General features: G+C 40.8%; 1 protein-coding gene and 4 non-coding genes across 5 annotated transcripts; all 5 read left to right on the top strand.

The window, feature by feature from the left end:
* The first annotated feature begins 1,083 nt into the window (after nt 1-1,083).
* Nucleotides 1,084-25,440, top strand: NOP58 (NOP58 ribonucleoprotein). The gene is made up of 15 exons (XM_065751089.1): nt 1,084-1,188; nt 4,284-4,360; nt 5,939-5,991; nt 7,857-7,981; nt 8,712-8,848; nt 9,987-10,051; nt 11,889-12,023; nt 12,723-12,868; nt 13,832-13,958; nt 14,568-14,731; nt 15,465-15,599; nt 16,836-16,897; nt 19,223-19,356; nt 23,851-23,969; nt 24,689-25,440. The coding sequence occupies exons 1-15, from the start codon at nt 1,144-1,146 to the stop codon at nt 24,743-24,745; spliced, it is 1,581 nt and encodes a 526-aa protein (XP_065607161.1). The 5' UTR covers nt 1,084-1,143; the 3' UTR covers nt 24,746-25,440.
* LOC136058147 (small nucleolar RNA SNORD70) lies at nt 6,278-6,366 on the top strand. The gene has a single exon (XR_010623120.1). It is a non-coding gene; the product is annotated as a small nucleolar RNA SNORD70 (small nucleolar RNA).
* Nucleotides 10,635-10,722, top strand: LOC136058140 (small nucleolar RNA SNORD70). The gene has a single exon (XR_010623114.1). It is a non-coding gene; the product is annotated as a small nucleolar RNA SNORD70 (small nucleolar RNA).
* On the top strand, nt 12,974-13,057 carry LOC136058143 (small nucleolar RNA SNORD11B). Its single transcript, XR_010623117.1, has one exon. It is a non-coding gene; the product is annotated as a small nucleolar RNA SNORD11B (small nucleolar RNA).
* On the top strand, nt 14,079-14,164 carry LOC136058142 (small nucleolar RNA SNORD11). Its single transcript, XR_010623116.1, has one exon. It is a non-coding gene; the product is annotated as a small nucleolar RNA SNORD11 (small nucleolar RNA).
* Nucleotides 25,441-25,969: the final 529 nt, after the last annotated feature.

Here is a 25,969-nt window from a genome sequence, read left to right as displayed (position 1 = left end):
ACACAACACCACCACTTTAAAGAAAACAGAGCATGCTCATGCAAGCTCTTCTCAAACACTCTAAGCCTGCTGCAGCCACCTGTGTATTAAGCAGGACTATTATGGGAAGTAGAGAAGTATTACAACTTTTCCAATTTCCCCCTCCCCCACAACTAATCTCAGCCACCTGCAGTCGGTGAGCTCCCCTCCGTTAATTCAGATTGAGGTGTAACTCTATTCTAGGTTGCATATGCAGCTCAGCAGAAGGCCACAGTATTCCCCCTCTGAAACAGCAGCCCATCTCCTCCGCATGAAGTCTCTTCAGTCCACCAAACCCAGTTTCTTATAGCACCAAGAACAACCAATTGCCTCCTGACACCGACAGAGCTAATTGGGAGCAGAAAGTGCTGGCAAAAAGGATAACATTCCAAACACATCCTGAGCCATCAGCACTGAAATAGGGCTTTGAAAGTAGTGGGAACCTGGAAATGACCATTCAAGCTGACATTGCTTCTTCTGTAATGTATATAATGTATAATAGGGCTTAAATAGCCATTCAATATTTAAAGTAAAAAAGAATTTCCACGGAAGGAAAGAAACCATTGGGAATGACATGAATCGCTACAGCTTCGCGCTGTTGGCTGCCCAGGGTACTCCCTACACGAGAGCACGACAGGAAACCAAGCGCTGCTGACTCACGGGGACGACTGCGTAAAACCCAACAGCGCCCCCTACCGGCGGGCGGGGAGAGCTGCGCCAGAAAGGGCAGCACGCGTCACTCCGAAAGCAGCAGCGGGAACCCCGCAAGGCGGGAACCGGGCCCACACCCACCGCGCGGCCCGCTACACTGCCGCTCACGGGCAGGAACTTGCGTAGCGTGACCGAGGCCTTCAGCACAGCTATCATACCACCATTACCATCAGGCGCCGGACCCCAGGGCTGGTATTTATAAAGTCGGCAGCCCGAGCCCCGCCCACTGCGCGCGTCCGCCCGCCACGTGGCCCGTAGGAGAGCGCGAGACGGGCGGGCCCAGCGCTTCCCCCACCCCGGTGAGGTCACTTCCGCCGCGACCACTTCCTCTTCCGGCGCGCGCGTGCTTGACTCGGGGGTACCGTTGGCGCGCGCACGTGGCTGCGTTGCCCCCGGTCCTTCTCCGTTGCCGTCATGTTGGTGCTGTTCGAGACTGCCGCTGGCTATGCTATCTTCAAGGTGAGGCGTCGGTGCGCGGTTCAGGGGCTGGTGAGGAGGTTGCGGCTCGCTCCCGGTTGGGGCCTTATGGGGCGTGTCCGCCCTGGTGAGCGGAGTCGGGCAGGGGTCGGTGTCCTTCGGCAGTCCTAGGGCTTCTGGCCCGCGGGAGCCGGGCGGGAAAGCGGGAGTTGGGACGCCCAGAGCCTGCTGAAACTGATGGCTGTTATTTTCCTAGTTTGTATGGGGGGAGCCCCCACAAGGCAGCGGCCTGTTGTACTTTTGCTAACTTGTAGCTTATTCGTTGTTAACAGTAGTTTTATCTCTATGTGGAAAAACAAAACAAAACAAAAACCCAACTTCTGTAGGGAGCCTAACCCTCCGTATTTGCACTGCAGTTCTCTATGTCAGACTCAGCTTAGCTAGGTGGTGCAGGGTATGGGTTGTGCCGCTCTGCTCTCTGCGGCCTCACCGGAAGCACTGTGTGGGAGTTTGGGCGCCACGATGTATGAAGGGTATGAAACTGTTAAAGAGCATTCGCAGAAAGGCAGCAAAGATGGGGAAGGGTGTGAGGGCATGGTGTGTGAGGAGCGGCTGAGGTCTGCTTGGTTTGTTCAGTCCGGAGTGGAGAGGGCTGAGGGGGAGGTTCATGGAGGCTGCAGCTCCTTACGGGGAGCAGAGGGGCAGCGCTGAGCTTGTCTCTCTGGGATAGAGACAGGGCCTGAGGGAACGGCATGGAGCTGTGTCAGGGGAGGGTCAGGTAGGAGTTAAGGAGAGGCCCTGCCCCAGAGGGCAGTGGGTGTGGGAAGAGCTGCCCAGGGCAGCGGGAACGGTCCTGAGCTGCTGGAGCTCAAAGAGCATTTGGACATTGATCTCAGACAGAGGGTTTGACTTTTGGCTGATCCTTTGTGGTGCCAGGAGTTCGATTCAGTGGTCCTTGACGGTTCCTTCCAACTTAAGAGACTCAGTTATTCTGTTCTGTAATTCTGCAGAAGTCAGGAGGGGCTGAAAACAGACAATATTTAAGCCACTGAAACCAAGGATTGTTTAAAGTAAAGGCAGGAGTGGAGACACAGAACTGAAGGAAGTTGAACTAGATGATCTTCTGAGGACCCTTATTACCCTACAGTTCTCTGATTCTGTGAAACTCCTCTGCAGAAGTGCTGCTGCTGGTGTTAGCAGCTGTGTGCTGGGCCTGGCTGTGGTATCTATGCCAGGCAGCAGAGGGCAGCAAAGCAGCAGTATTCCCTCTCATTTAAAGCATGCCCTCCCTTTAAACGTACTCTAAGAGGGCAAACTGCATTTGATGTCTGTGTTGGGTGTGAGAGAACTGGAAGCTGTCTGCTAGAACTGAGCATAATTAACATTTTATTAAAATGTGTTTGGAGACGTGTTTTGTTTTTCTATGCTGGTTCTGTTGGCAGCTGCAGGGGAGGCTCAGCCACTCTGCACATCTGCAGGACAGGGAGGGCTTTCCTTTCCTCCTCACAGTAGATGTAAATTTATGTGATTTGTTATATCTGTATGTTTATTCTGTATTTATTGTTCTGTATGTATTGTTCTGTATCAAAGTATTTACTATAGTGTTTGGCAAAAACAAACAAACTAAACAGCAACTATCGTTAGAAGCTATTTAAAAAAAATTTAAAATAGCTTCTAACGATAGTTGCTGTTTAGTTTGCTTGTTTATTTCCTTGAGAACTGAGGAGATTTTGGGTTTCAGAACTTTTGGAGACAGTTGTCGTCACCCACTTCCCTTTTGAGCAGTCCCCATGTAAATGTACTCTGCCTTTATGCTTTGGTGATCAGAGCTACCTTCCTCTGCAAGCTTGGTAGTTATTCATTGTTCTCTTGTAGGTGTTATTCCTGTCAGAGGAGTGAACAGTATGTACGTAGGAAGGACAAATGGGGTAACAGTGTTCTAGGTCTTGGAGGCCTTGTTTTAATATGCCTTAGTATTTGATGGGACATAAAATGTCTGTAGGCAGCCATAATTTCTGTATACTAGCAGCACTGATTTATCAATTTGTATGCCATTTTCTCAATATTTGTTTACAGAGACAGAAAATTCTGTAAGCTTCAGGATAGGAAGGACTACGATTCTGTGACTAATCCAGTCCATGTCCAAGATGAATCTGAAGCAAAGAACAACAGGCTGAGTAGAAGGAAATGTTCCCAGAGGTTGTCCTGTGCCTCAGAGACCTTTGGGGAATGAGTTCCCATGTTTATTTGCTCAGCAGTAATTTAATTTAAAATAAATAAATGAAGAGCATTCTTTGACCTGGGCTTAAAAATCTGCATGGGTGCAAGAATGGTTTTTGTACTGCACCAAGTCAGACTGCAGTTGTGCTGGGGCTTTGTCACAACTTATGTTCTTTATACCTCCGTAAAAATATTGGATTTAATATTGTTAAGATTCTTTCCAGTGCTGTTCCCCTGAGCACTTTTCTAGGAATTTTCAGTACACTCAGCAATTTGTGAAATGCTGTGGGGTCTAACAGTGTAGTTGTTAACCTTTTTCTGTTTAAATAATGAAAGGGAATCCCCTTTGTCCAGAGATGAGATTGAGGTATTGTTCCTCTTAAGCAATTTTAGCTTAATTGATTACTGAGCTGTGGTGAAAAGTTATCTCTATTGTGATGTCCTTTTTTCCTTGTGTTCATCTGAATTCATTAAAATAATGTGCAAAATGACTCCTTCCTGTGAGGTGTCCCAGACACGTTTGTATTTTTCCAAACTACAGACAGGTTTGGTTTTGGGTCACTGGGGTTGTGAATGAATCTCTTGAGATGTGGAGCAAGACCAGTTTTGTTAAACAAGGAGAGGACTTCATTTTGATGATGCAGATTCAAAAGGACCTAGCCATTATTGAGCAACTTCTGTAATGCAGTTGAAAGCAAGTGTAATGCTGTAAATCAGTTGCATGTTGCTAGGATAAAGATGCCAAGACGGAACAGTGAAACAGGAGATCTCAGTAATTGCATTTGTTGACTCAGTTTGTAGCAACTCGCCGTGGTGGGATATGCCATGAATCTGTTCCAGGTCATCTCTGCTGAATGCAGGTTTGAAGGTTGTTCAGATATGCTTTAAATATACTTGTGTTTTATTTTTGTCTGCAGGTTCTGAATGAGAAAAAACTCCAAGAAGTTGACAGTTTGTGGAAAGAGTTTGAAACTCCTGAAAAAGCAAACAAAATGTAAGCAGCCTGGTGTGGGGGTAGCAGCCCTGCTTTGGAAGTACACGACTGCCTGTATAGCTCTATAAACCTGAGGTTCAGAAACAAGTGTTGACTTTCAAATGTTGTAAAGCTTAAAAGCTGTGAACAGCAGTAATGTGAAATTAAGTACCAAAACAATACTGAAATTATATATATATATATCACTTGCAGCATAATTAAGTTGCAGAAGTTATTACCATATGTCATTGAGGAAAAGAAAGATGGATATTGTGAGGAGTTTTGGATGTTTTGACAGGAACATCCGAGTTTCTAATGCTGAAGCTGGCTGAAATAACATGTTTTTGTGCTCACAGGAAATTCTTGAAATAAAAACCCATAGTGGCTCAATCAAGCTGAAACTAATAGCATGTGAATCCTCTGTAAGTTGAGAGCTAGCGCTGCTTCCCATGCCACCAGTGATGTGTTAGCATCACTGAGAAGCTGCTTGGGGTTGCAGTGCCTACTGACCAAGCTGGCCTTTCTAGCAAATTGTCCTAAGGCTGGGAACAGTGGTGAATTCCTGCCAAGTCTGCTTAGGGTGTTTTTGTTGGTGTATTTCTAACCAGCTTTGGTTAGAACAGATACCTCTGAACAAGCTATGACTTGTGATTTGGATTTGTACTGCTCTGGAGGAGTATTTAGAGGAAAGGACAGAATATTCCACATTTGTCTGTTTGAAGTGTTGTTGATCTTGTCTTGGAAGCATCATCCTGGCCACTTGCTAGACAGGATATGGCTCTTAATGGATCTGTTCTCTGATCAAGTTAGTTCTTGTATTTCTAATGATTCTGAAAAGGCATCAGAATAAGCCTGGGGCTTTTGTTGAGCTTGTGTTCTTAATTCAGGCATTCAGCTTTATCTGTGACCTTGCTTCTTTTGCCTTACACAGTGCAGTGGTTAATCAGAACTGGATTAGTTAAATGCCTGTCCTTGACAAGGAATTTACTGGATTGTGATAGCTTCTTCACTGTGACTGGAGATATCAACACCACAGATTATGTGAGGGGGAGAAGGAACTTGAGCCACAGGAGTTGGCACAGTGTGTTTAAACACTGCGTGTATGATTTTTGGCTCTGGTGAGCAGTTAGACCATGAAAGAATTTTTCTGTTGAGCGGTTGTTTGTTTTAAGCTTAACTCAAAACTTGTGTTCTAACATGTAATTAAAAGGGAGGACTCGAGGATTCAGAGGCAGTGAAACAGTTCAGTCTTAAAGTGATGAAGATGTATTTGATTGAAAAGAGTGTTAAATCTGAGCTGTGCAGGCTGCGTCCCACAGAGGCAGAGGGTTCTCTTTTGAAGATGAGAAGGATAGTATTAACAGTTAGCAGTGTGAGTCAGTGCAGTCTTGAAATTCACATGGTTAATGTTTGTCCGTAGATATCAGATATGTTGCTCCTCTTCCTTTCTGAGGGTCTGAACATTCATCTCTGCTTACTTGCGATCAGGGACAAGGAGGCAAATTGTAGTAGTGTGAGCAGGAAAAAAAAGCAAGGGTTTTTTTTTTTAGCATCTGGTTTATGTACATTTGTTCACACACTTGTATTTTTCTTTTGCAGAGTAAAGCTGAAACACTTTGAAAAGTTTCAGGACACAACAGAAGCGCTTGCTGGTAAGGGAAAGTTGACATTCTTCTTAGAAAAATAAAAAATAAAAGCCAACCTAAGAACAACAATCTCTAACCTGTCAGAGAGTAGTTTACTCATTGTTTATCTCTCTCTGCTGTTTTTTCTTTGCTTAGTTTTTAAATAATGCATCTTTCAAAGGCGACTGATTCTGTTTTATGAGGTTATCCATCTACAGCATAGTAGAGACATAATGAGATCTTACTTTTTTTCATGTCATTCTTATTGCCCAAGCAATTTAGTTATGAGTACCATGTAGAAATTTGATGTACCTAGTCTGTTGTCAATGATGGATACTTGTTGAGACTGAATGTAAGTGATTTGAGTCTACATTTCGTCACTACCACTGAGACAGCAGACAGATGTCAGACTGTGTGTTATTATAACTGTGTGTTTTCTGGGTGTGTTGTACCTGTTTGGTTTTCTTAAGCAGCTGAAAAAATGCTGATATTGCATTTCAGAGAAACTCAGATGCTTAAACAAAATGGAAAGCCATTATTAATCAACTTTTACATTTTAAACACTTCAATTCTCAATGCTGCAGATTGATTTGAATGGAAAAGGTGAAAGTGCTAGCTACTTGTTCAGGGATAGCATGATTATTAGTGCTGAATGGACTGGTACTGTATGACTTCTGTAAGTGGATGTTATGCATCACATTTAGTACCAAATAATGGATCTTCATATTCTGAGGTAGTGGGGATAGCTTATAGAGGAAGGTAAGGAAACACTCTAAAAATGGAGGTGTCATATATGCAAGCAAAAGAGTTGAGACTGAAGCTGCAGTATACTTACTCTGGCATGTTTTTTGGAGTAGGCTGCTTTTGGTTAAGTTCATGTTCAGAGCATGTATTGCTAGTCTGATTTGAAAGTACACACACCAAAAAAATCACACCTGAGCAACAAAGCAACAAAAACAAAGGAAAAAAACACTGATTTAGAGTTTTTGAGTTTATCTGGAAAATGGAGATTACTCAAGCTGCCTATGTTACATTTATTTTGAAGGGATTATTGTGGTTTAGCAGCTATTGGCTATCTTGAAAGTTCCATAACTTATTTCCATTCTAGACAGGATGAGAGGAAGAAGGAAGCTGAGCACAGAATTTACTCTTACGTTTCATTAAGCTTCTGGAAATGAAAAATCACTGGCTTGTGTTCTGTGTATTTTGTTGAAGACGTTGCATCAGTCACAGAATTTCAGCGGAGTATGAAGTTGATCTGCAGAGCTGTATTTGTGCCAGCTTTAAAACATATTGTGTAGGGTTTAAAATCTGTTACACATCAATTAATACTTGAGTATGAAAAAATCCATTTAAAATTCTTCAGTCTGTGTGGTATATATTTAAAGGGTCTGTTTCTGTCTCCCCAGTCAGTGGGTGTGGTATTGTTTTTTTTTTCTTGGTCTTTGAAGGACCATGTGTTACTGTGTAACACAGGATGCAAATAAGCTGTTGCTCAATTTAAAACACTTCAGTCATAGATAAAGGGACCTGGAAAATGATAGGTTGATTAAATTGTATACATTAACGTTCCCTTAAAACCTTGCTTTTGGAAATGTGAAATTTACATCTAAGGTACATTATGTACTTGTAGCAGCCGTAAGCAAAATTGAGAGAAACAGAACTGAAGGCACAGGGAGCAAGGTGAGGTAGATGGGAAAATGACTCTTGATCTAGGTCTTCAAAAGGGCAAGAAGCTAACTTCTCTTTTGATTTCAGCTGCTACAAAGTAAAGTAATATTACTCCTCAGGCTAGAGCTACTGCAGCAGTCAAAATAAAAATACCAAGTGTGAGGTTATATTGTTGCAGGTTTTTAGGAAAGTAAAGAAACTGTGTCTTTGGTCTTCTCCAGCATCCACAGCTCTTGTAGAAGGCAAGCTCAGCAAGAACTTGAAGAAAATTCTCAAGAAGATAGTGGCAAAAGATGCCCATGAACAGTTGGCTGTAGCAGATGCTAAACTTGGAGGTGTCATAAAGGTGATAACTGACTTTGCTGTTCTTTTTGTCTTTGTTTCATGCTGCTGAGATCTTATAGACAGGTTCCTAAGAAATAAAAATTATTAGCAATGAAACCTGCTGCCACTGTGAGGTTTGCAGTATGGAAGATCACTATTCCTTATGTTCAAATGTCTCTTTCAACTCTTGTTTATCAGAGGAAGGAAGAAGAATTGTAGAGGTGATCTACTTTCTCTGGTCTAGCTGTCAAATCCAGGTCCCCATCTTGTACCTGATTGCTGCCTGTTTCAGAGAGCTTTATTCTGACCATGTTCTTCTCATCCTGTTTTAAGAGGTTGTTGTAGGCTTCAGTGTTGAAGTGAATACCACCAAGGACTCTGACCTAATTATTCATTTTTGTTCTCCTAAGACGATAAAACCTGAAGTAATAAAATCCTGTATACTCTGCCTTTGAATTTTCTCTCTGGGACCAAACTGTTTCCAGTAAACTTCAAAAATGCAATTCTTCACTTTCAGCCTCTGTGTAGCAAATAGAGACTTAATTATACATCTCCCCTTCAAACTGGGATTGTTACGTTGTAGAGAACTGAAGTTGTAACTACCTTAAGTGTGAAAAAAGACTTGAACCTGTTGAGTGACCACAGAATTGCCCTGGGAAAGCCAGGTGTAATGAGATAAAGCTCTGGAAGAAGAGATTTAGAGAAACGTCATTGTTGTGTCTGACTTGGACTCAGTGATTTCCATCTTACAGGATAAGCTGAATTTGAGTTGTATACACAGCCCAATGGTTACAGAACTGATGAGAGGGATTCGTTCGCAGATTGAAGGGCTTATTACAGGCCTTCCTTCTCGAGAGATGGCAGCTATGTGTCTGGGTCTGGCACACAGGTGAGTTCCTAGCACAGCACTGTTTTGTCCAGTTACTGCCTTACTCCTATATCCCTGGCCATGCTGTGCTGCTTCAGGTGTCTCTGTCTATGAGATGTGCTCTCATATTCAATTTATAAGTCATGCATGTGTATCTGAAGCCTTGTTTCACAGGGGTTTTCCTGTTTGCAACCACCTTCTTAGGGAAAGGCTTCAGCCTCACCAGAAGTTGAAAGCTCCTTTTCCCTGTACTACAGAGCTTGGTTTGAAATGTTTCTGTAGCAGTTGAACGGTTAGTTTAAATCTCTGTTGCCATTTAGAAATTTGCTCATTTACACTGGACTATGTGCATGTATAGTGTATATAATGTAAATCTTAAAGGCAGAGGTGTCTTTCCCTTCTCACCATTGCATGTCACTAGGTTTAGAGAGCAGTAGTTAAATAGAAAAAAATACTGGATCAGCACAGGGTCAAGTACATGCTTATGAGAAATTTTTAATCCATTTTCTGACATGAGCTTGTTCTGTAGCCATTGGTGAGTTAGAGAACTGCTTTGTTGTAGCTTTTTTTTTAAAATGCATTTGTTGCTGCTAATGATATGTAGAAAATAGGTATTAATATTAAAAAAATCAAGATTCAGGTCCTCAAGGATATCATGTGTTTTACAGTTGAAATGTTAAACATACATTGGAAGCCAGCTGATAATGGACATTCTCAGTGAGAGTCTGTTCTGGGAAGTTTCTTCTGTTACTTCTCACTACCATTGCTAATATTTGCTGGTGTGTAGGTTGTGGATCACTTCCAATTGCTGCAGAACTAAAAGTGCTATTGACAAATAATTTTTGTGGGAAGCAATGCAGAAGGAAACCAGAAACCCATTTCCTGCCACAGTGTTCTTATTCAATCTGATACATGTGGTACAGTAGCCTTAGCTTTCACTTTTTTCATAGCATATGTACCTGTATATGTCACAGCTGTTCTGGAAGGTTGTGTCATTGGGATTTTTCCAGTGGTCGCGGGTGGAATTGGTCAGTGCTTTAAAGTTGAGCTCATATGAATGAATGTATGGGCAGTCACATTCCTGTAAGATAAGAATGAGTGGGATGTTGCTCTGCAGTGGAATGTCAGGATACTGATGAAATTATTTCTATATCTACAGCCTTTCTCGATACAAGTTGAAATTCAGCCCAGACAAAGTAGATACCATGATCGTCCAGGCAATTTGTAAGTATATTTAGAGCCTAAATTATTAATGGATTCAGCTTACATTATTAGCCTTCTTGACGCTGAGGGCAAGAAAGTATTGGTGTCTTTTTTTTTTTCCCTAGCATGTTTCAGTAAACTACGTCGTATTTGGCTAGGCATAAGGTTTATTATCTCAGTAGGATTTAACACAACACATTGTTAGGGTGGTACGGTAAGCAGATCTCCATTTTCTTAGCACAGAATTCATCTGAAATACAGGCAGTGTTAGTTCAGTCCTCTGAGGACTTCACTTCCCGATGTGCCTTGCCTCAGTTATTCTGAGAGAGTGTCTGTTCCCCACAGAACAGGGCTTTCTGAATCTTCATTTTCGTTTTAGGTCACATAGAGAGCAATGTGGAGATGCTCTTACCTTAGAGGTGTAAAAACCACTGCAGTATTTAATGCTGCTTTCCATGCCATGCTTTCTTAATGAAAAACAGCCTGCAACTGTAATCACAGATAGGGATGCCTATTCCTCGTTTATCTTTGAAGACATCTACGTCACAATCAGCATTCTTGTTATGAAGCTGTAGTGAGAAGTCCTGTTTGGAATATTAATTCCCAGACTGTTGTCTATGATGAAACATAGTTAAGCTGAAAAGAATGATTTAATTCAGTTCCTTCGTCACTACCACTGAGACAACAGATGGGAGTGTTGGTAATGCATTAGGGAGAAATTATTTTACCCTCAGGGCTCTGTAGCAATATATGCTGTGGGTGTTACATGTTGATGTTGTAAATCCAGTTATCAGTTGTATCTTCTAACTGGAGAGCCTGCTGGATTTGTCAGATGCATTTATACTATAAAGGCAATTAAAGGGCATAATACAGTCGAGTAACTGAATACAAGGTATGTTCTCACCATTAGACTTTTCCTGTAATCTAACAATTAGCCACCTTATTAGGTGGCTAATTGTTAGATCCATCTTGTGCATGTGGCACTTCTCTGATTGAGAGGAAGAATCACAGCAGCTCCTGTGCCCCTTCCAAGAGAATGCCCTTTACAGCTGTTGAAGGAGTCTGTTCTCTGAGGTGGTCCCAGTGATGAAACTTTCAGGACATGTTTTTGGTAATTCTAACGTTTCTGCACTGTTGGTGCCTAGGATTATGCAGTTCTCTGAAAACTAAGGACTTCTACTTTACTGCAGCTTTTAAGTTTCATTCCATAAAATTTTTAAGATAAAATACAAGGGCTGCTCTGAAACTAATGCCTTCTATTTTGTTATGTTGAGCAACAACATCAGGGGTGAATGTTGGTGGTATGGCAGTAGAGGTAGAACCTTCCCACTAACATTGTGTTATGTTTTGTTACTGTGTGGCAGATGGCAGCAGAGGGGCAGTCTGACAAAATTGTGTCTGACATGGATGCATATAAGAAACAAAGATGTGTTGTTGGATTTTGTATGTAGGGGGAAAAATGGCATCCACTGATATTCATCAACGCTTGCTGAACGTTTCTGGAGACCAGACAGTGGATGGGAGCACAATGAGGCAGTGATGACAGTGGGTCACCTCCTCTGGTGCAGATTTTTGCTAATGCAGCATGCAGGCTGTTTTTCGTTGCTGATGAAAATATGTGGCTAATGGTGGTGACAACACTGAAAAATAGTGTTTGGTAGCTGAGAATTTGCTTTTTCAAGTGATATTGTGCTCTTCGCAGCTGTTGTAGTTTCCATGGAAGTAAATAGGAGGCATTACTTTTGGAGCAACTTGTGTACTTTTGTTATCTCTCTCTACATTGCTTAAATTTGTTGATTTGAGAGTTAACCATTTCTCAAGTTCCTTGTAAGAAATAAAAGTCCGTTCTTTCTCTTAGCACTTCTTGATGACTTGGACAAAGAACTGAATAATTATATCATGCGCTGCAGAGAATGGTACGGTTGGCACTTCCCCGAGCTGGGTAAAATCATCACAGATAACCTAACGTATTGCAAATGCGTGCGGAAAGTTGGTGAGTATTAAGCAGGTGTGAGCCTGGGGAATGACCGTGGACTAACATGAAATGTTATGGCACAGATTTGTAGACCAGCTGTTAGTTCTCCAGCAGGTCATGGTCTCGTATAGAATCCTGCCATCAAGAGAGGTGTAAAATAGGGGGAGTAGTGAATAGCTGCCTCTGTATGCTAATGCTGTTTGGAACTCTGAAGCTTAATGAAAAGCTAATATCACATGAGCAGCCAATTCATCATGAAGACCACCAGCATATCTTGGAATCAGAATTAGTCAGCAGGCCAGTTTGGATATTAGCTGCCAAGCATGATGTAAAGAGACTTGCTGCCTGTTTGTGGGTGTTCTCTTTGACTACAGCTGCTTTTTTTTTTTTTCCCTTCTTCTCCAATTGCAGGAAGAATTACTTAGGCCAGGGTAGTTATAAGTGATTGCTTACTTCCTGGCATTCTTCCTTTGTAATCTTGTGACTGAAAATTTTACAGCAAGCAGCTATTGAAAAGGTGAAGTATTGGGTGTTAGAAAATGAGGGCTTTTTCTGGTTCCAAATTTAATTTTCCTAACCATTCTCAGGTATTATAAATAGTCTGGCAGACTTGACTGACAGTTGTTATTTTAGCCGTTTTTATCTCTCTGTTTCTGTTCTTTTCGTACTTGTTCATCTCACCCCCACTACAAACATGCTTTCATCTGTCCCCTGCAGGAGACAGAAGAAATTTTGCATCTTCTGATGTTTCTGACATCCTAACAGAGGAGATTGAGGAAGATGTAAAGGCTGCTGCTGAGATTTCCATGGGAACAGAAGTATCAGAAGAAGATATAAACAACATAATCCATCTCTGTGATCAGGTATGTACATGTATATAAATAGCAGTAGGAATTCCACATTACCTGACAATATCAGAGGCTCTTCTACCAAGGAGAGGTTTTCCTAGGGTCTTCCTAATGCAGTCATGATGGCAGTGATGATTCCTATATTGTTGTTTTCCCGATATACAAACATGAAGGTGCACAGTCACTACCTCATCTGAGCCATCTCAATCTGTTGATGTATACGTGAATTCTTCTGCAAGTGTCTTCCTTTTGGATGGAATTCATAAGTTCATAAGTTCATAATTCTGGCAATGGTGTGTGTTTTTAAGCCCTTAGGAGAATGGTACTGTGCAACCTCTTTCTAACCTGTCAATTTTGAAGCTGGGTTGTAAGCTTTGGGTTAGAAGTGGAGAATTGAGGCCCAGAGTTAGGAGCATTCTCCTGCTTTCATTTGTGTTGTGTATGAACTCCCTCTGACTTTATTGGTGCCAGCTGAATCCCTTTGTGAGTTTACCAGGGAGTGGCCGGGTTAGGAATAGTGAGTTCCTGTTCTCAGTCTAGACTGGGCTGCTTTTTTATGTGTATTTTAATTGAGTGTATTTGTATGGAACAAATAAAGACCATTTATCCTATTTCAAGAGAATGGTGACAAAGATTTATGTGAAAACTGAATGTTCCAGGGTTTTGTCCTAAAGAAAATGTCCTTACTAAGTATTTTTGTTCGGCTTCGCTGTCTTTGGCATATTGTCAGCTTCTTTATCAGGAGCTCTGCTGAGAAAATAGGTTGCATAAGGGAATGAAGAGTATAAATCCAATGTACTTCATGGATGGAACTCTGCTCTGGGAATATGCCCTATATAAAGCTTTCTATAACTGGCTCCTGATTGTGTAGTTTGTGCTGTTAGCCTCCTTGGTTGTAGTTTTTAATGCTTTAAATTAGGACTTAGATTTGTCTGTCAGCCAATACTGATTCATGTAACTAAACTTTGTCTATGGCAGGTGATTGAGATCTCTGAGTATCGGACACAGCTGTATGACTATCTGAAGAACAGAATGATGGCCATTGCTCCTAATCTCACTGTCATGGTGGGTGAACTGGTTGGAGCAAGGCTTATCGCTCATGCAGGTGGGTCACACTGGCCAGTTTAATTGCTCTCATCACAGATTTTCTCTGAGGAGCTGATCAGCTAAAGGCATTATGCAAAACGGTGGCGAGCATCTCTTGAGAATACGCGTGAGCTTGGTTGTAGTCTATGATGATGTAGTTCTTGGTTGGCCTGAGTCCTTTTTGGAATATGAGGGCAACTTAAGTCACTACCTCTTCTGAGACACCAAGCTCCCTTCAGATAGTCCATTCACTTCTGAGATAAAATGCTGAGAAGCTGGCTTTAAGCCTTTATGGTCAGATTGGCTTAAGGTAGCAGCCTTATCTTAGTTATTTACTACAGTTAGTGGCGATGCATTCTTGCCAATGGACCTGATCACAAGTTGGCATTACTCCTGTATGGAATGTTTTATTGACTCAACCTTCTTTCCTGTTGCTGAAACCAGAGACAGAGTTTAAGCGTGAGGGATTGAAATGACTTACTTGTCCTTCAGGAAATGGACATGAAGCAGCTTGTAGAGGAACTGAGTGCTTAGAGCTTCTGCTTTTGAATATTGTAGGGATCTAGTATTGTGCTTGTTTAACAGCTCCTCTGATAGATTTTACTATTCCTGAATCACCTCCTTCTAGGTTCCCTCCTGAATCTGGCAAAACATCCAGCCTCAACAGTTCAGATACTGGGTGCTGAGAAGGCACTCTTCAGAGCACTGAAGACTAAGCGAGACACGCCTAAATTCGGCCTTATCTATCATGCTTCCTTAGTGGGACAAACAACTGCCAAAAACAAAGGAAAGGTGAGTTTCAGAACTGTTTAAGCTTGACTTTTTCCAGAACATGGATGTCTGTTGATGAGATGACTTAAGCTTTTTTAAGCTTAAGTCACATAAGGCTTTTTCTATGGCCTTCTCTCCTGTCTTGCTCTGTGGTTATGTGGAAAATACCAGCATCCCACAAATCTGTGTCATTCATTCTTGTTGGCAAAGGGGAGTGGGATGGTCTGTTCGACACAACTCTGTAATAACAGATCCATTTCTGCTGAGTTATGATGTAACATTGATTTTCTCAAGGGATATGTTACTGCTTTATTCTATGTGATAGTAAGCCAAGCTGTATCAGGCATTAGTCTTGTTTGAAAATCAAGTTCATACTGTGTGGCATTTTGTGGCTTGCATTTAAAATGCTTAGGTTTTTATAACACAACTGGATGGAGGTGTGTCTTGAGTTGTGGAGAAAGATAGTCAGCTGGAAATTATACCTCAAAATGACCAGGACTAAAACTTGAGATAGAGTGGGAGATGCCTAGCTTGTTTGCTAGGTTCAGATGTGTGTCCCTACTTATTTAGAAAATATGGTGTTAAATTAACTGTATGTCAGTACTGAAGAATGACATACTAATCATTTTCTGGACGAAATGCTGCTTGGAAATGCTTGCTTTCTTCTTCTGTTTGTGGTTATGGTTTCCAGATCACTGTGAATCATTGCCTTATGTTCAGTCTTAGCATTTGATATTTGTTTTGCCTTGCCCAGATTTCTCGAATGCTGGCAGCTAAGACTGCCTTGACTATTCGTTACGATGCCCTTGGAGAGGATACCAGTGCTGAAATGGGAGCTGAGAACAGATTAAAAGTAGAGACAAGACTGAGGCATTTGGAAGAGAGAGGAGTAAGTACAGCAGAGGGGCTGCATGAAGCTGACTTTCTTGAAATATGTGTCTTCTGTATGTCTTCTGCTTGTGGCTTCTTTTTAAGGTACACTGCATCCTTTGGTGTCTTTGTTACTCTGTAACCAAGCTCCCAACCTTGTTTGGAGAAGTAGGGCCTGTGAGCTGGTGTTGTTTTTTCTTGCTTATGTGCTTGTCTTTGTATACATTATAGTGAAATATACTGATTGTGAAGAAGTGAATATGACTGTGCACTTGCATTCTGTTACATTTATTTAGTAGTTGTAAACACACATTTACTATTTCATGGCTTCTTCTCCTTAGAAGGAAGCCAATTTGTTTACTATTCTCCTTCCACCCCGTTTCTCATTGTGGTTTCCCAAATCTGATGGTGGTTAAAGTTCAGCAGCTTTCTCAGGAGCCAAAGCTAGATGTTATTTACATCACAGAGGAATTGTTGCATTATCCTGTCATCACCTAATACTTGTCTTGACTCTCTGTACCTGCTGTTCCATCTGTTGCCATTGGCATAGCATACTGGGATGACATAGGATTCACTTTCCTCTTTTAGGTAGTATGCCTTCTACGTGCTGTCTTGCAAGCCATGACTGGATGCAGCCTTTCAAGCTATATCTACTGCTATTATGTTGCAGTACTGGCATTGCTAGTACAAAAAAAAAAAAATCCAGAAAAACTTGCCACCTCTTCTTTGAGTATCTCATGGGACTCAGTACTTCCCATGGAAACAGATGGAAGGAGCTATCTTAGTACTAAAGCACCAACTTATCTGATAAGTACAGATTTAACAAAATCAAGTTTTGAGCCTGTACCCTGGTTTTAAGGTTGACTTTATGACGGGTATAGAATGATACTTACCCTGACATATAGTTGTTCTTACAAAAAAGGAAGCATGAACAAATTTAGACCAGCTTTGTGAATTTTGAGTTATGATGCTATTATTTGGCTTTGATATGTTTGATCCCATACTAGATGCCCTTTAGTGGTTGGCTTCTAGAACAGCAGTATTTGGAAGGCATGTCATGAAGCCCATCTCACCTCACTTGCCATCTGTCACGATTCTACTTCTAGGAGTAAGAGTTATGCAGTTGTACCAGGACCTGACCAATCACATACTCCTGTCTTTCCATTTTTGGATCCTTTCAAGGGCTCTGAATCTTGTATTGTGGATTGTTTTTCTTCTAAGTAATTTGTTTTTCACTTAAAAATTTTTCTTTTAGATAAGAAGAATAAGTGGCACTGGAAAAGCCTTGGCCAGGGCAGACAAGTATCAAAACAAGAGGTGAATAGTTTTTCTTTTCAGCTTGACTAAGTGTAAATAGCTCTTCATGTTTTTATTCCTGAGAAGCTTTTCCGTTGTGGGCTGGGTTGCCTTGAAATCCACAAAGCATTTTTTGTGCTCTGAAACATCAATAATGTGTCCCCATCACTAATGCAGATTTCCATGTTCCTACATTTTGCAGTTAGAGTAAAGCCAGTGAGTAAAACACTCCTGATTTTATAGTAGAAAATTACTGACATCATGAGATAACTATGTAGTAGCTTTATTTAATGCAAGTCTGAAGAAGTTAGGTTTGAGAAAATCAGTGTTTAAATGAATTTCTTGGACATGCTTGTAAGCTGTCTTAGAAATCTTTTTTTCCAAAAAGAAAACAAAAAGTGCATTTGAATAAAGTTTGATCTCCTTGTTTAGATCCTATATGTAATAGCAAAGTGTCTTAAGCAATAGATTGGGCAGTTTCTGGTGCCTGAGATGACTAAACTGCAGCTTTGATGGCTGAACATCTAAGGGCTGAAATGCATTACTATTAGTCTGAACTGTGACGTCTGATTTTTTTTTTCCACTTAATTTATTTGCAGGCATCTTGCTTAACCTGGTCTTCCCATTCTGATGTAGAGAGAGCAAGTGCTTGGCAGAAGTAGAGTGTGGTGTTAGTTCTGTCAGAGAAATTAGCAGCATTGCATCCATTTGCAGTCACCACTCATCTTTTTCAAGACTGGATGCAACTTGTATTTCTGTTTGTTAAGCATCTCAAAGGGTAGTGATGGCTGTGTTTTCTGGAGCAGTTTTTGAAAAAAAAAAAAAAAACAAACCCACCTGTCAGTAAATGAAGCATCAGTGTGTGTAAGAAAGCAGTAACTTAAGGTGTTGAGGATACAACATATTAGTAGGTTATTGACCTCTTGAAATGAGGAGTGGTCAAGTACTGCTTGGGCATGTTCCTGCTGTTGGGCTTGTTCTGCAAATGTGTAGGCTTGGGAGAAGAGATGCTGGAAATATCTTTCCCTTTTAGACTGTCAGATACAACTAAACAGCAATAAGTTGTTTTGTGTGCATGAAATGAGTATTTTCTATAATTTGAATTCTGGAATTTCTGAAGTTTTATTTTCAGGAGCACACTGACTTTCTGAAGAAGTTACAACTACTTCATCTAGAGTCTGTACAGTAACTTAGTCTCCCTCAAATTTTTTTCATAGTTCAAAGTCTTCTAAAAAACAGCAGTCAAAGGCTGCTGTTTTGTGGATATTGTTTGAGGGGCTAAACTAGTGTTGTAAGGATATTGACAATAATTTCTTAGTCTTGTATGGAACTGTATACTCAGCATGAATTAATTACATCACAGAAATGTTTCAGAAGTTTGTCTATTTTGTGGAGATGAAACAGAATCTGCTGTGTAATCAGTTTCTGCAAAGCATCTGTACCAATGAGAGTTTGTGATGCTTTGAGAAGTTAATAACACTGTCTGCTAGCACTGCCATGTGTTTCTTAGCCTGATCACTACACTCAGTTGCTTTTGCAACTTCTACAAGGTAGCTACTACAGATTCCTACTTTAGAGAAATTTAGATGCTCATGTGTAAGTGGAGAATAGTTTAGGGTTATTGTTTTAAAACTTTTCCGGAAATTCTGTTCTGAATGAATGAGGAAAAAAAATGCTTTATTGCTATTGGTGATTAATCTGCCCTTGAAAAGGTGTGATGGAAGAGCACTGAGTTTAAGGGCAGCTGGTTCTCTGTGGCCTCTTTAAGAGGTAGAGACTGAACAAAGGAGCATGCAGTATTCAGATAGAGGTGATTTCAGCTGCAGATTATGTATTCACCTGTCCTGTGAAGTCAGTGATACAGATACGAGCCATTACATTGCCTTCTAACTTGTGCCCTATGAATGTAATGGTGGAAAAACAGTGCAGAAAAAGCAAAAACAAAGCTATTCCTAATCCTGTATATCCATTAACCCTAGGGTGCACTTACAAACTTCCCTGATTGTGAGGACCTATGTGCTTGCGACCATGCAACAGTGATAGAATTTCAGCTGGGAAGAGATCAAATGGATAACTTAAGTGCCTTGTAGAATCTCAGATACAAACCAGAACTGATTGAACTGATATCTTCTGTTCAGATCAGGCAGTTGTGTTTCATTGGATATCTCCTGTACTTACGGTTACTGTTAAAGTGTTCCTATGTTGGAGATAGGGCCCAATTGCCTGTTGGCTGAGCAGGATTGATTTGCCAATGTTTTTGGGAGATTGTGTTGGAAAGCTAACTGCAAGATCTTACCTGGAGGCTAGTTCTACATTACCTGTACTGACTTGTTTTCTTCATTACAGTGAAATAAAGGTATATGATCCTTCTGGTGACTCTACGCTTCCTGCTGCTTCAAAGAAACGCAAAATTCAGGAGGTGGAAGAACAGGATGCAGTGGTTGCAGTGAAAGCAAAGAAGTTCAAGGCAGAGATGAAAGGTTAGTTGCTGCATCTGTGCTGCTGGCATGCTGCTGTGCATTTTGTGCAGTCTGATAACCATCCACAATACCTGGTTATTCTCCTCAAGTCTGATATAATACATTAATAGTAAAAAAAAAAAATCTTCTCATAAAACAGTTGTAAGTATAGAACAAGTAAGTGGTCTACTCATTGTTATAATATATAGCAGATTCATCTTCAGTGGGCTTCAGCATCTAGAAAGAAAAAAGTTCCTGTAGGGAAAAAAAAACAACTTGCCCAATTTTTCTGTAAGGAATACTATTTTATTCTGTATGGGAGTATTTCAGCACATGAAAGTGGAACATCAGAACTTGAGGTTAAATGACACTTGAAAAATTCAGTGTGAATTTATGGTGCACTAGAGGTTATTGTCCAGAGAGCCAAAACAACTGTGGCCGCAGTTGCTCTCTCCTTCTCTGAGACACTGTGTGAAGAAAGATTTGGGGCTGTGACTTCAAAGCACTCTGCTTTCTGTTTTCTGGTGCACTTTGTCCCTCTTTTCATGTGTACACTTACAGCACCTCTAAATGGTCGGCCTAATGCTTGCTGTGATAGTAGAGTACCCAGCAGATAACTTGGGATGACTTGAAGTTCCTTCTTGAAACCTCTTGTGAAGTTTGAACTGCTCCCAGTTCTGTCTACTGCTAATGCCTGCAGATGATGACAGTCAGAGCCTTCCCTTTCTGTCTTTCTCTGTGCTCTAGAGAAATCAGAGGCCAGTTACCAGAGTAGTTGTGCTGGCTGTATGCCTCTTAAGGCTCAACTTACACAGAGGTGATCTTTCCAGATGTGGTTGGTTAGTTGGTTCATGGTGCCCAACTGCAACTTGTAGGAAACTGAACTTATGAGAACTGAAATTACACTGGAGGGGGAATTCTTTATATTTTAAATGTGAGATGTGTGCATGTTCTCTTGTACTTATTATAATGAAACAAGGACACTTGAGTACTTTTAAAAACTTGAACTTTGCCTCTATGTTTTTTTGGAGAATGTGGGTGTTTTCACAGCTCCTGCTTTTGGTAATCTTATGAAGTAGATTCCCTTACTGTAGCCTCAGAATTGTTCCCTTGGGTCTCCTTTCTGTTACCAAAATACTGTCATCTTGTAGTTATGAACTCCTTCCAGGTGAACTATTAAGAGTTATTTCCAGCCTGGTCTCTTACCAGTACAAAGAGGGTATTTCTATTTGTAAATGTTACTTAATGATTTGTGCTTTCATAGGGGAAAACTGCTTGTGTTTCCTTACTTTGCTTTATTGAGAATTGAGAATGGGTGGAGCTTAGTAGTTGCCCTTGAGCTACCAAGAATGTTTTGAGCTGTAGAATATTTAGAATACTTGTGAACTAGTGAAATCTGTGCTGTTTGCTTTTGGAAAAGTTAACAATACCCCAAGTACCTGAAAAAGTAGGGTGTTCTTTGGATGTTCATAGCTCCTATTTTTTTTTCCCAGTTCTCTGTATCAAGCAGATCACTTTATTGAGACACTTTGGGAACTAAGTCCTACTGTGTGCCAGATGCTTGACAGACTAAGGAAGAAGTAGTTTCATACGGCTTATTTACCTCATATCAACTATATGCAGATTTCATCCCTCTAGCCTCCTGACAGAGGCTAGACTAACTGACTTCGTGCTTTTTCTAGTTGATATATATTGTCTGCAACAGGTGATGCTTGCAGGTACGTGTGCAGGTGGTGGTGGTCCAGGAAGTTTGTTGAGTATTTGATTAAGTTCTGAAGCATACAGGAGAGTGCAGAGGAGATGCCAGTGTTAGGATTTATGTTGCATATCTGCTTGAAAATGTATGAGCATTTCAGTTTCTGTTGTTCTCAGCTCTGTTCTTTCCAATGCAGTACTCTTAGGGTTTTCTCTGGTCAGAGATTACACATTCAGATATAGTATTGTGTAAGAAGTCTCTGCCTCCCTCCTTTCCCTTGCTGTTTGTGCAGCCCCATAGTAAATGGAGATGGCAGAAAAGCAGTCCAGGAAAAAAGGAGTTCTTCAGCCAGATCAAACTTGCTTCAGTTTATACTCCATGAGGAAGGTAAGGAATGGGAATGAGGTGGAAAGCTGCCACTGAAAAGTGCTTTGTTAGACTACTGTAGTAAAGAGGTGTGCAGTATTTTGTGTTGTGCTAGATAGAAATGTAAATGCAACTGCAAAATGTAGCATCTGGTGGTTTATTTTTCTCTCCCTGCTGGAGGTGCATGTATTGTACTACCTTGGACAGGAACTTAGCAGCATAGGGGCTGGGGGGCAGCATGACTTCAAACTACATTCACCTTGTATATTACACCTAGAAGGAAACCAAGGGGAAGGGTAGTGCCTGAAATAAGTTATAATCCACGTAAGAAGTTGCTTTTTTAATACAAAATATGTGTTAATGGTGGAGGATAGGAAATAGGACTGATATCTTGTTGTTGCCTAGACTCTGAAGATAAATGTGGTCAAACAATGTGTACTGCCAGCGAGGCTAGCCAGTGCCCCCAGTGAAGTGCTCAACTTGTATTGAAGGCATCAGGATATAGTAGTAGCTTGTCACTTGTGAAGGTGTCTTTAGTCAAGAGAAAAATCATAACTTAATGGCCCAAACCTTTAAATGACAGGAATGTCATGGTGTGGTGTCTGTATTGATAGGTTGTGTGACTTGATTCTGTGGGTGGGGGGATCATATGGAGGAGGGAGGGTTTATTGGAGGCTTGTGCGTAAAAGCTTAGAGAAGACGGGTGGAAAATGGGTTACTGGAACTACTGCTAATGATTTCTGGTGCTATGCAAGGCTATCTATCAAGCTCTGCTTCTGGGTGCTGCTTTTTGTGCCTTAGTGCCTGATAGCTATGGCTGGTGGCTGTCTTGTCAACTGCTGTGTACCACAAAGAAGTCCCGCTGGGCTTGAGTGACTTAGAAGTACTGGATCTGGAGGGAAAAGAGCAGCCCCCCTGGAGCCTTTATCCTCATTCTGCCTAGGTTCAAATGTGTGAAGTCCTGTGATGAGCTTTGGTAGAAAGCAGTAACTTAAATCTTTACGAAGGCATCTGCTGCCAGCTGTGAGAAGTGACAGTGTCGTGAGTGTTCCATGCTTTATCTGCAGTTGTAAATTGTGGCAGGTTCCACTGCCTGGTGTTTCAGACTTGATGGCACACATGATAAAACAAGTTTTTTTGAGATGTGCTTGACAATGCAGGTCTTACTGATGCATGCACTCCTGTCATACAGTATGGCTTTAAGGTAGCATAGGGTTATTTTGCCTATCTCATATAAATAGTAGTACAAAGGTGAGGATATTTTTTGCTACACATTTTGTGCTCCTTATGCTTGCATGTGGTTAATTACAAATCATGTTTATGACAGAATCCCCTTAGAATCATATATATGGGTTCCTTTATTGGGAATCCTTTGTTGTTTTCCTTCTGGCATTTTTAAATGTCAATAAATGCACGTTGGCTGAATTTTGTTGTATGAATGTCTAGAATCTTTCTATACTAAAGCTCATTTTTTTTATCTGAAGACTATTTTGGTGGCAAAGATAGCTTATTTTTGACTCAGTCCTGCTGCCCGGAGGAACTCAATTTGTGACAGTACAGTTAAGATTTTAGGGGTGTGATTTTTATTATTTATTTTAATAACAATACTAGTTTTGTTCCTATTCTTTCTGTAAGTGATAAGTGAGGAACTTTCAAGCTGAAATGTCTTTTGGGGAAATACAGTGAGGAAACAGTGTCTTTAGTAATGCTTCTGGGTAGCAGCTGTACATACCCCAAATACTACCATTTTCAGCAACTTGGTTTTTTAGCTACTGAAGGACAGTGGTTAGTACGTCACAAGCATACTCATGAGTACTTCATACTAAGAAACTTGCTATTTAGCTCTGACTTAGTTAAATTTATTTCTACAACTTGGATATATTTCAGTAGTCAACTGGTTACTGCATAAGCTGTCAATTGGGTAACGGTTTCTGCTTGTTTTCCTTCCTGAAGATCTAAATTCCTGCCAGTCTAAATGATTGCTGATCTGTCTCTTTCCAGCGTGAAGATAAGGGAATAAGTTGCTAGTAACCTATTACTGGCTGAATGCACTTCTGATATGGGTTGGTGAGTCTTTCCATGGCTCTTGTGATGCCAGTGAAAATGCTTGCCCAATTGTGGGCAGTCTGATTTCAAAAAGAGCACTTGAAATGCAAATAAAATGTACAGGCTTATTTTAAGTGTTGGAGATGGCATACGGGGGTACTTTTTGTGTGAGATGTTATTTGTGCTGTCACTTGTCTTAACTCTAAGTTTTGGTAATAGCAAGGAGTAGTCCTACAAATAGGGTAGGAGAAGATTAAAGGTGTGTGAAGACAATACAGTATTTCTTGCTTTCTTAATATCCTTGTTGCATCCTCTCAAATCTCATAGAAAGCTTTTCCCTTTTGCCTTTTACACTCGTAATAATCAACAACTTGCATTTTATTATTCTTCCTTCTGTGGTGCAAAAGAGACAAATTTAGAAGAAGATGAGCCTGTCAAAAAGAAGAAAAAGAAAAAGGAGAAGAAAAAACAAGCTGAGGAAGAAGAGGAACTAACAGAGGAAGTGCCCACCAGCTCTGCAGTTGAGGTGAGGCAGAACTGCACAGCTGCCTGACCCTTTTTGGGATGAATTTCCTCCAAAATATGTGGAGCAAGGGGGAAAATATTCTTGCCTATTTAACTCATGTTATGCAAGGACTGTTTTTAGCAACTTCATTTAGTAATATCCATCACTGTAAATTCCAGGAATTAGGAATTACATAAAAAGGTCTGAGAAATTATAATTCCTCAGTGTACTACTAGTGTTTCCTCTCCTTTCCTGAGCCCAGCCCCAGCTTAAGTCTCCATTCTTGTTACTCCTTCTCTAGAGATCTGTTGGTACTTACTCACAGGAGTCTCTTGTTCAGGGTTCCCACAGAGCAAAGGCTGTACATGCCGAATAGATGAAGCACCACTTGATGTCTCCTAGCAGCAGCAGAGTGGATGCTGTAATGAAACTTACTGCTCAGTTTTTAAATTCTGTACTTAATGTGGGATTTCATCTATTCTCTTTTCATTAGAGTAGCTATACTGCCTCTTGCAGACTGACCACAGCTTGGAGCAGCCAGCAGTGTGACAGTCAGCACAGCTTCCCTTGCTGTGCTGTAACCATCAAGTGGAGCAGCAGTGGAGGAAGGGGACGTCTTGTGCTGTGTTGAGCATGGCAACTGGGGAGATGCTTTGAGTTTGAGCTCTGTTGCTTAGCTACATGTGTTGCTTTGCTTCTCCTGTACGATTTTATTCATAGCACCATTTGTTTGTTTCCAGAATACAGAGAAAAAAAAGAAGAAAAAGAAGAAAGTGAAAGATGAGGATGAAGACTGAGAGAAGGTGGAAACAAAGGCTATAGGACAGTGCTTCAGAGTAGCATTACTTGACATAATTTCTTTAACCTCTAGCTGAAAACCATACCCTCTCTATATTGCAAGAGGGCAAGGAGATGCATTTGACAGCTGTGTTCTGCCCTGGAGCAGGATACCTTGCTGTCCCTGCTACTTAGGAACATTGCTCTGTTGTTTTGCTGCATCTTGTGTTGAAAAGCTGACATTAGATCCTTTTTTTCCATATGCAGTCTTCATTGATACAGAATAAAAACATTTTTATGGAGATCTTGTGCCTTTCTCTTTTTGATTTGCTGGCTTTCTAACCATTATTGGGACTGATTCTAAAATTTAATGTTTTAACTTAATGATCAGCATAAAACTATTTTATAAATGCGTAAATATTCCCTTGAAGCTTTTTCCCTGATGAATTCAAAGCTTATAAATGTTCCTAAGTCCTCCATAAAAGTGATACAAATTTGTGTGTAACATAGAAGAGCATTGAACAGCTGAGTTGTTATCAAGTCTGCAGTGTATTTCTTATCAGACTTTTTTTTATCATAATCCAAACATTTTTGTTTTGTTACATTGTCTGACAGAATTGAGGCACGTGTTTTGAAAGAGTGTGAGTTAGCTTCCACATGGCTTCTGTGGTGGCTATGGCAACTTTCTTTACTTGACTTAAAAAAAAAAAAAGAACAGGAAGAAAAGAAACAATGACTTTTTCAGGCATCTGATAATGGACTTGAAAAGATAAGTACTTTCATTTATTAAAGGCAGAAATCAGTTATTTGCCAATTCTGCCATTCTCTATGGGGAATACAGTTGCACTGAAATAGCATCATATGATCAAGACTAAAATTCTTGGAGCATAATGTTGGAAAAGAAAATGTTTTTTAACTATGCTCAACACTGCACTCATTCCTGTGGAAAAAAAATTTGTAGGTATGGTAGTACACCTAGTGATGAGTCTATACTCATAAGCAAAATTGCAGTGTTATCAGGGTTTAGTAACTTCAGCCACTTCTGCTGGTGCTTTTCTGTGGAATATAGTTACTGACCAACTCTTGAAATTTAACTGCCTGAAGGTGGCTTCTCTTTTAGTGAAACTAGACATACTGAATCCCTAACGAAGTTGATGAAATGTTTTCCTTTGCATACTTTTGCTTGTGTCAGGAGCACAAACTGCCTCCTCTTTGATTGCTCTAGGCTTAACAGCTATAACTGG

The sequence above is a fragment of the Cyrtonyx montezumae genome, unplaced genomic scaffold (assembly GCF_038088225.1).
Source record: "Cyrtonyx montezumae isolate F1298 unplaced genomic scaffold, pur_monq_1.0 scaffold_7, whole genome shotgun sequence".
Taxonomy (NCBI): Eukaryota; Metazoa; Chordata; class Aves; order Galliformes; family Odontophoridae; genus Cyrtonyx; species Cyrtonyx montezumae.
Note: the sequence above shows the minus strand (reverse complement) of the source record. Positions and strands in the feature narration are given on the sequence as shown.

What these genes read in the sequence shown, in the direction of transcription:
- NOP58 (XM_065751089.1), top strand. Translation starts at nt 1,144, where the DNA reads ATGTTGGTGCTGTTCGAGACTGCCGCTGGCTATGCTATCTTCAAG. An exon ending in TAATCCATCTCTGTGATCAG is followed by an intron (nt 12,869 to 13,831) that starts GTATGTACATGT and finishes TGTCTATGGCAG; the next exon opens with GTGATTGAGATCTCTGAGTA. An exon ending in CTGCCAAAAACAAAGGAAAG is followed by an intron (nt 14,732 to 15,464) that starts GTGAGTTTCAGA and finishes TGCCTTGCCCAG; the next exon opens with ATTTCTCGAATGCTGGCAGC.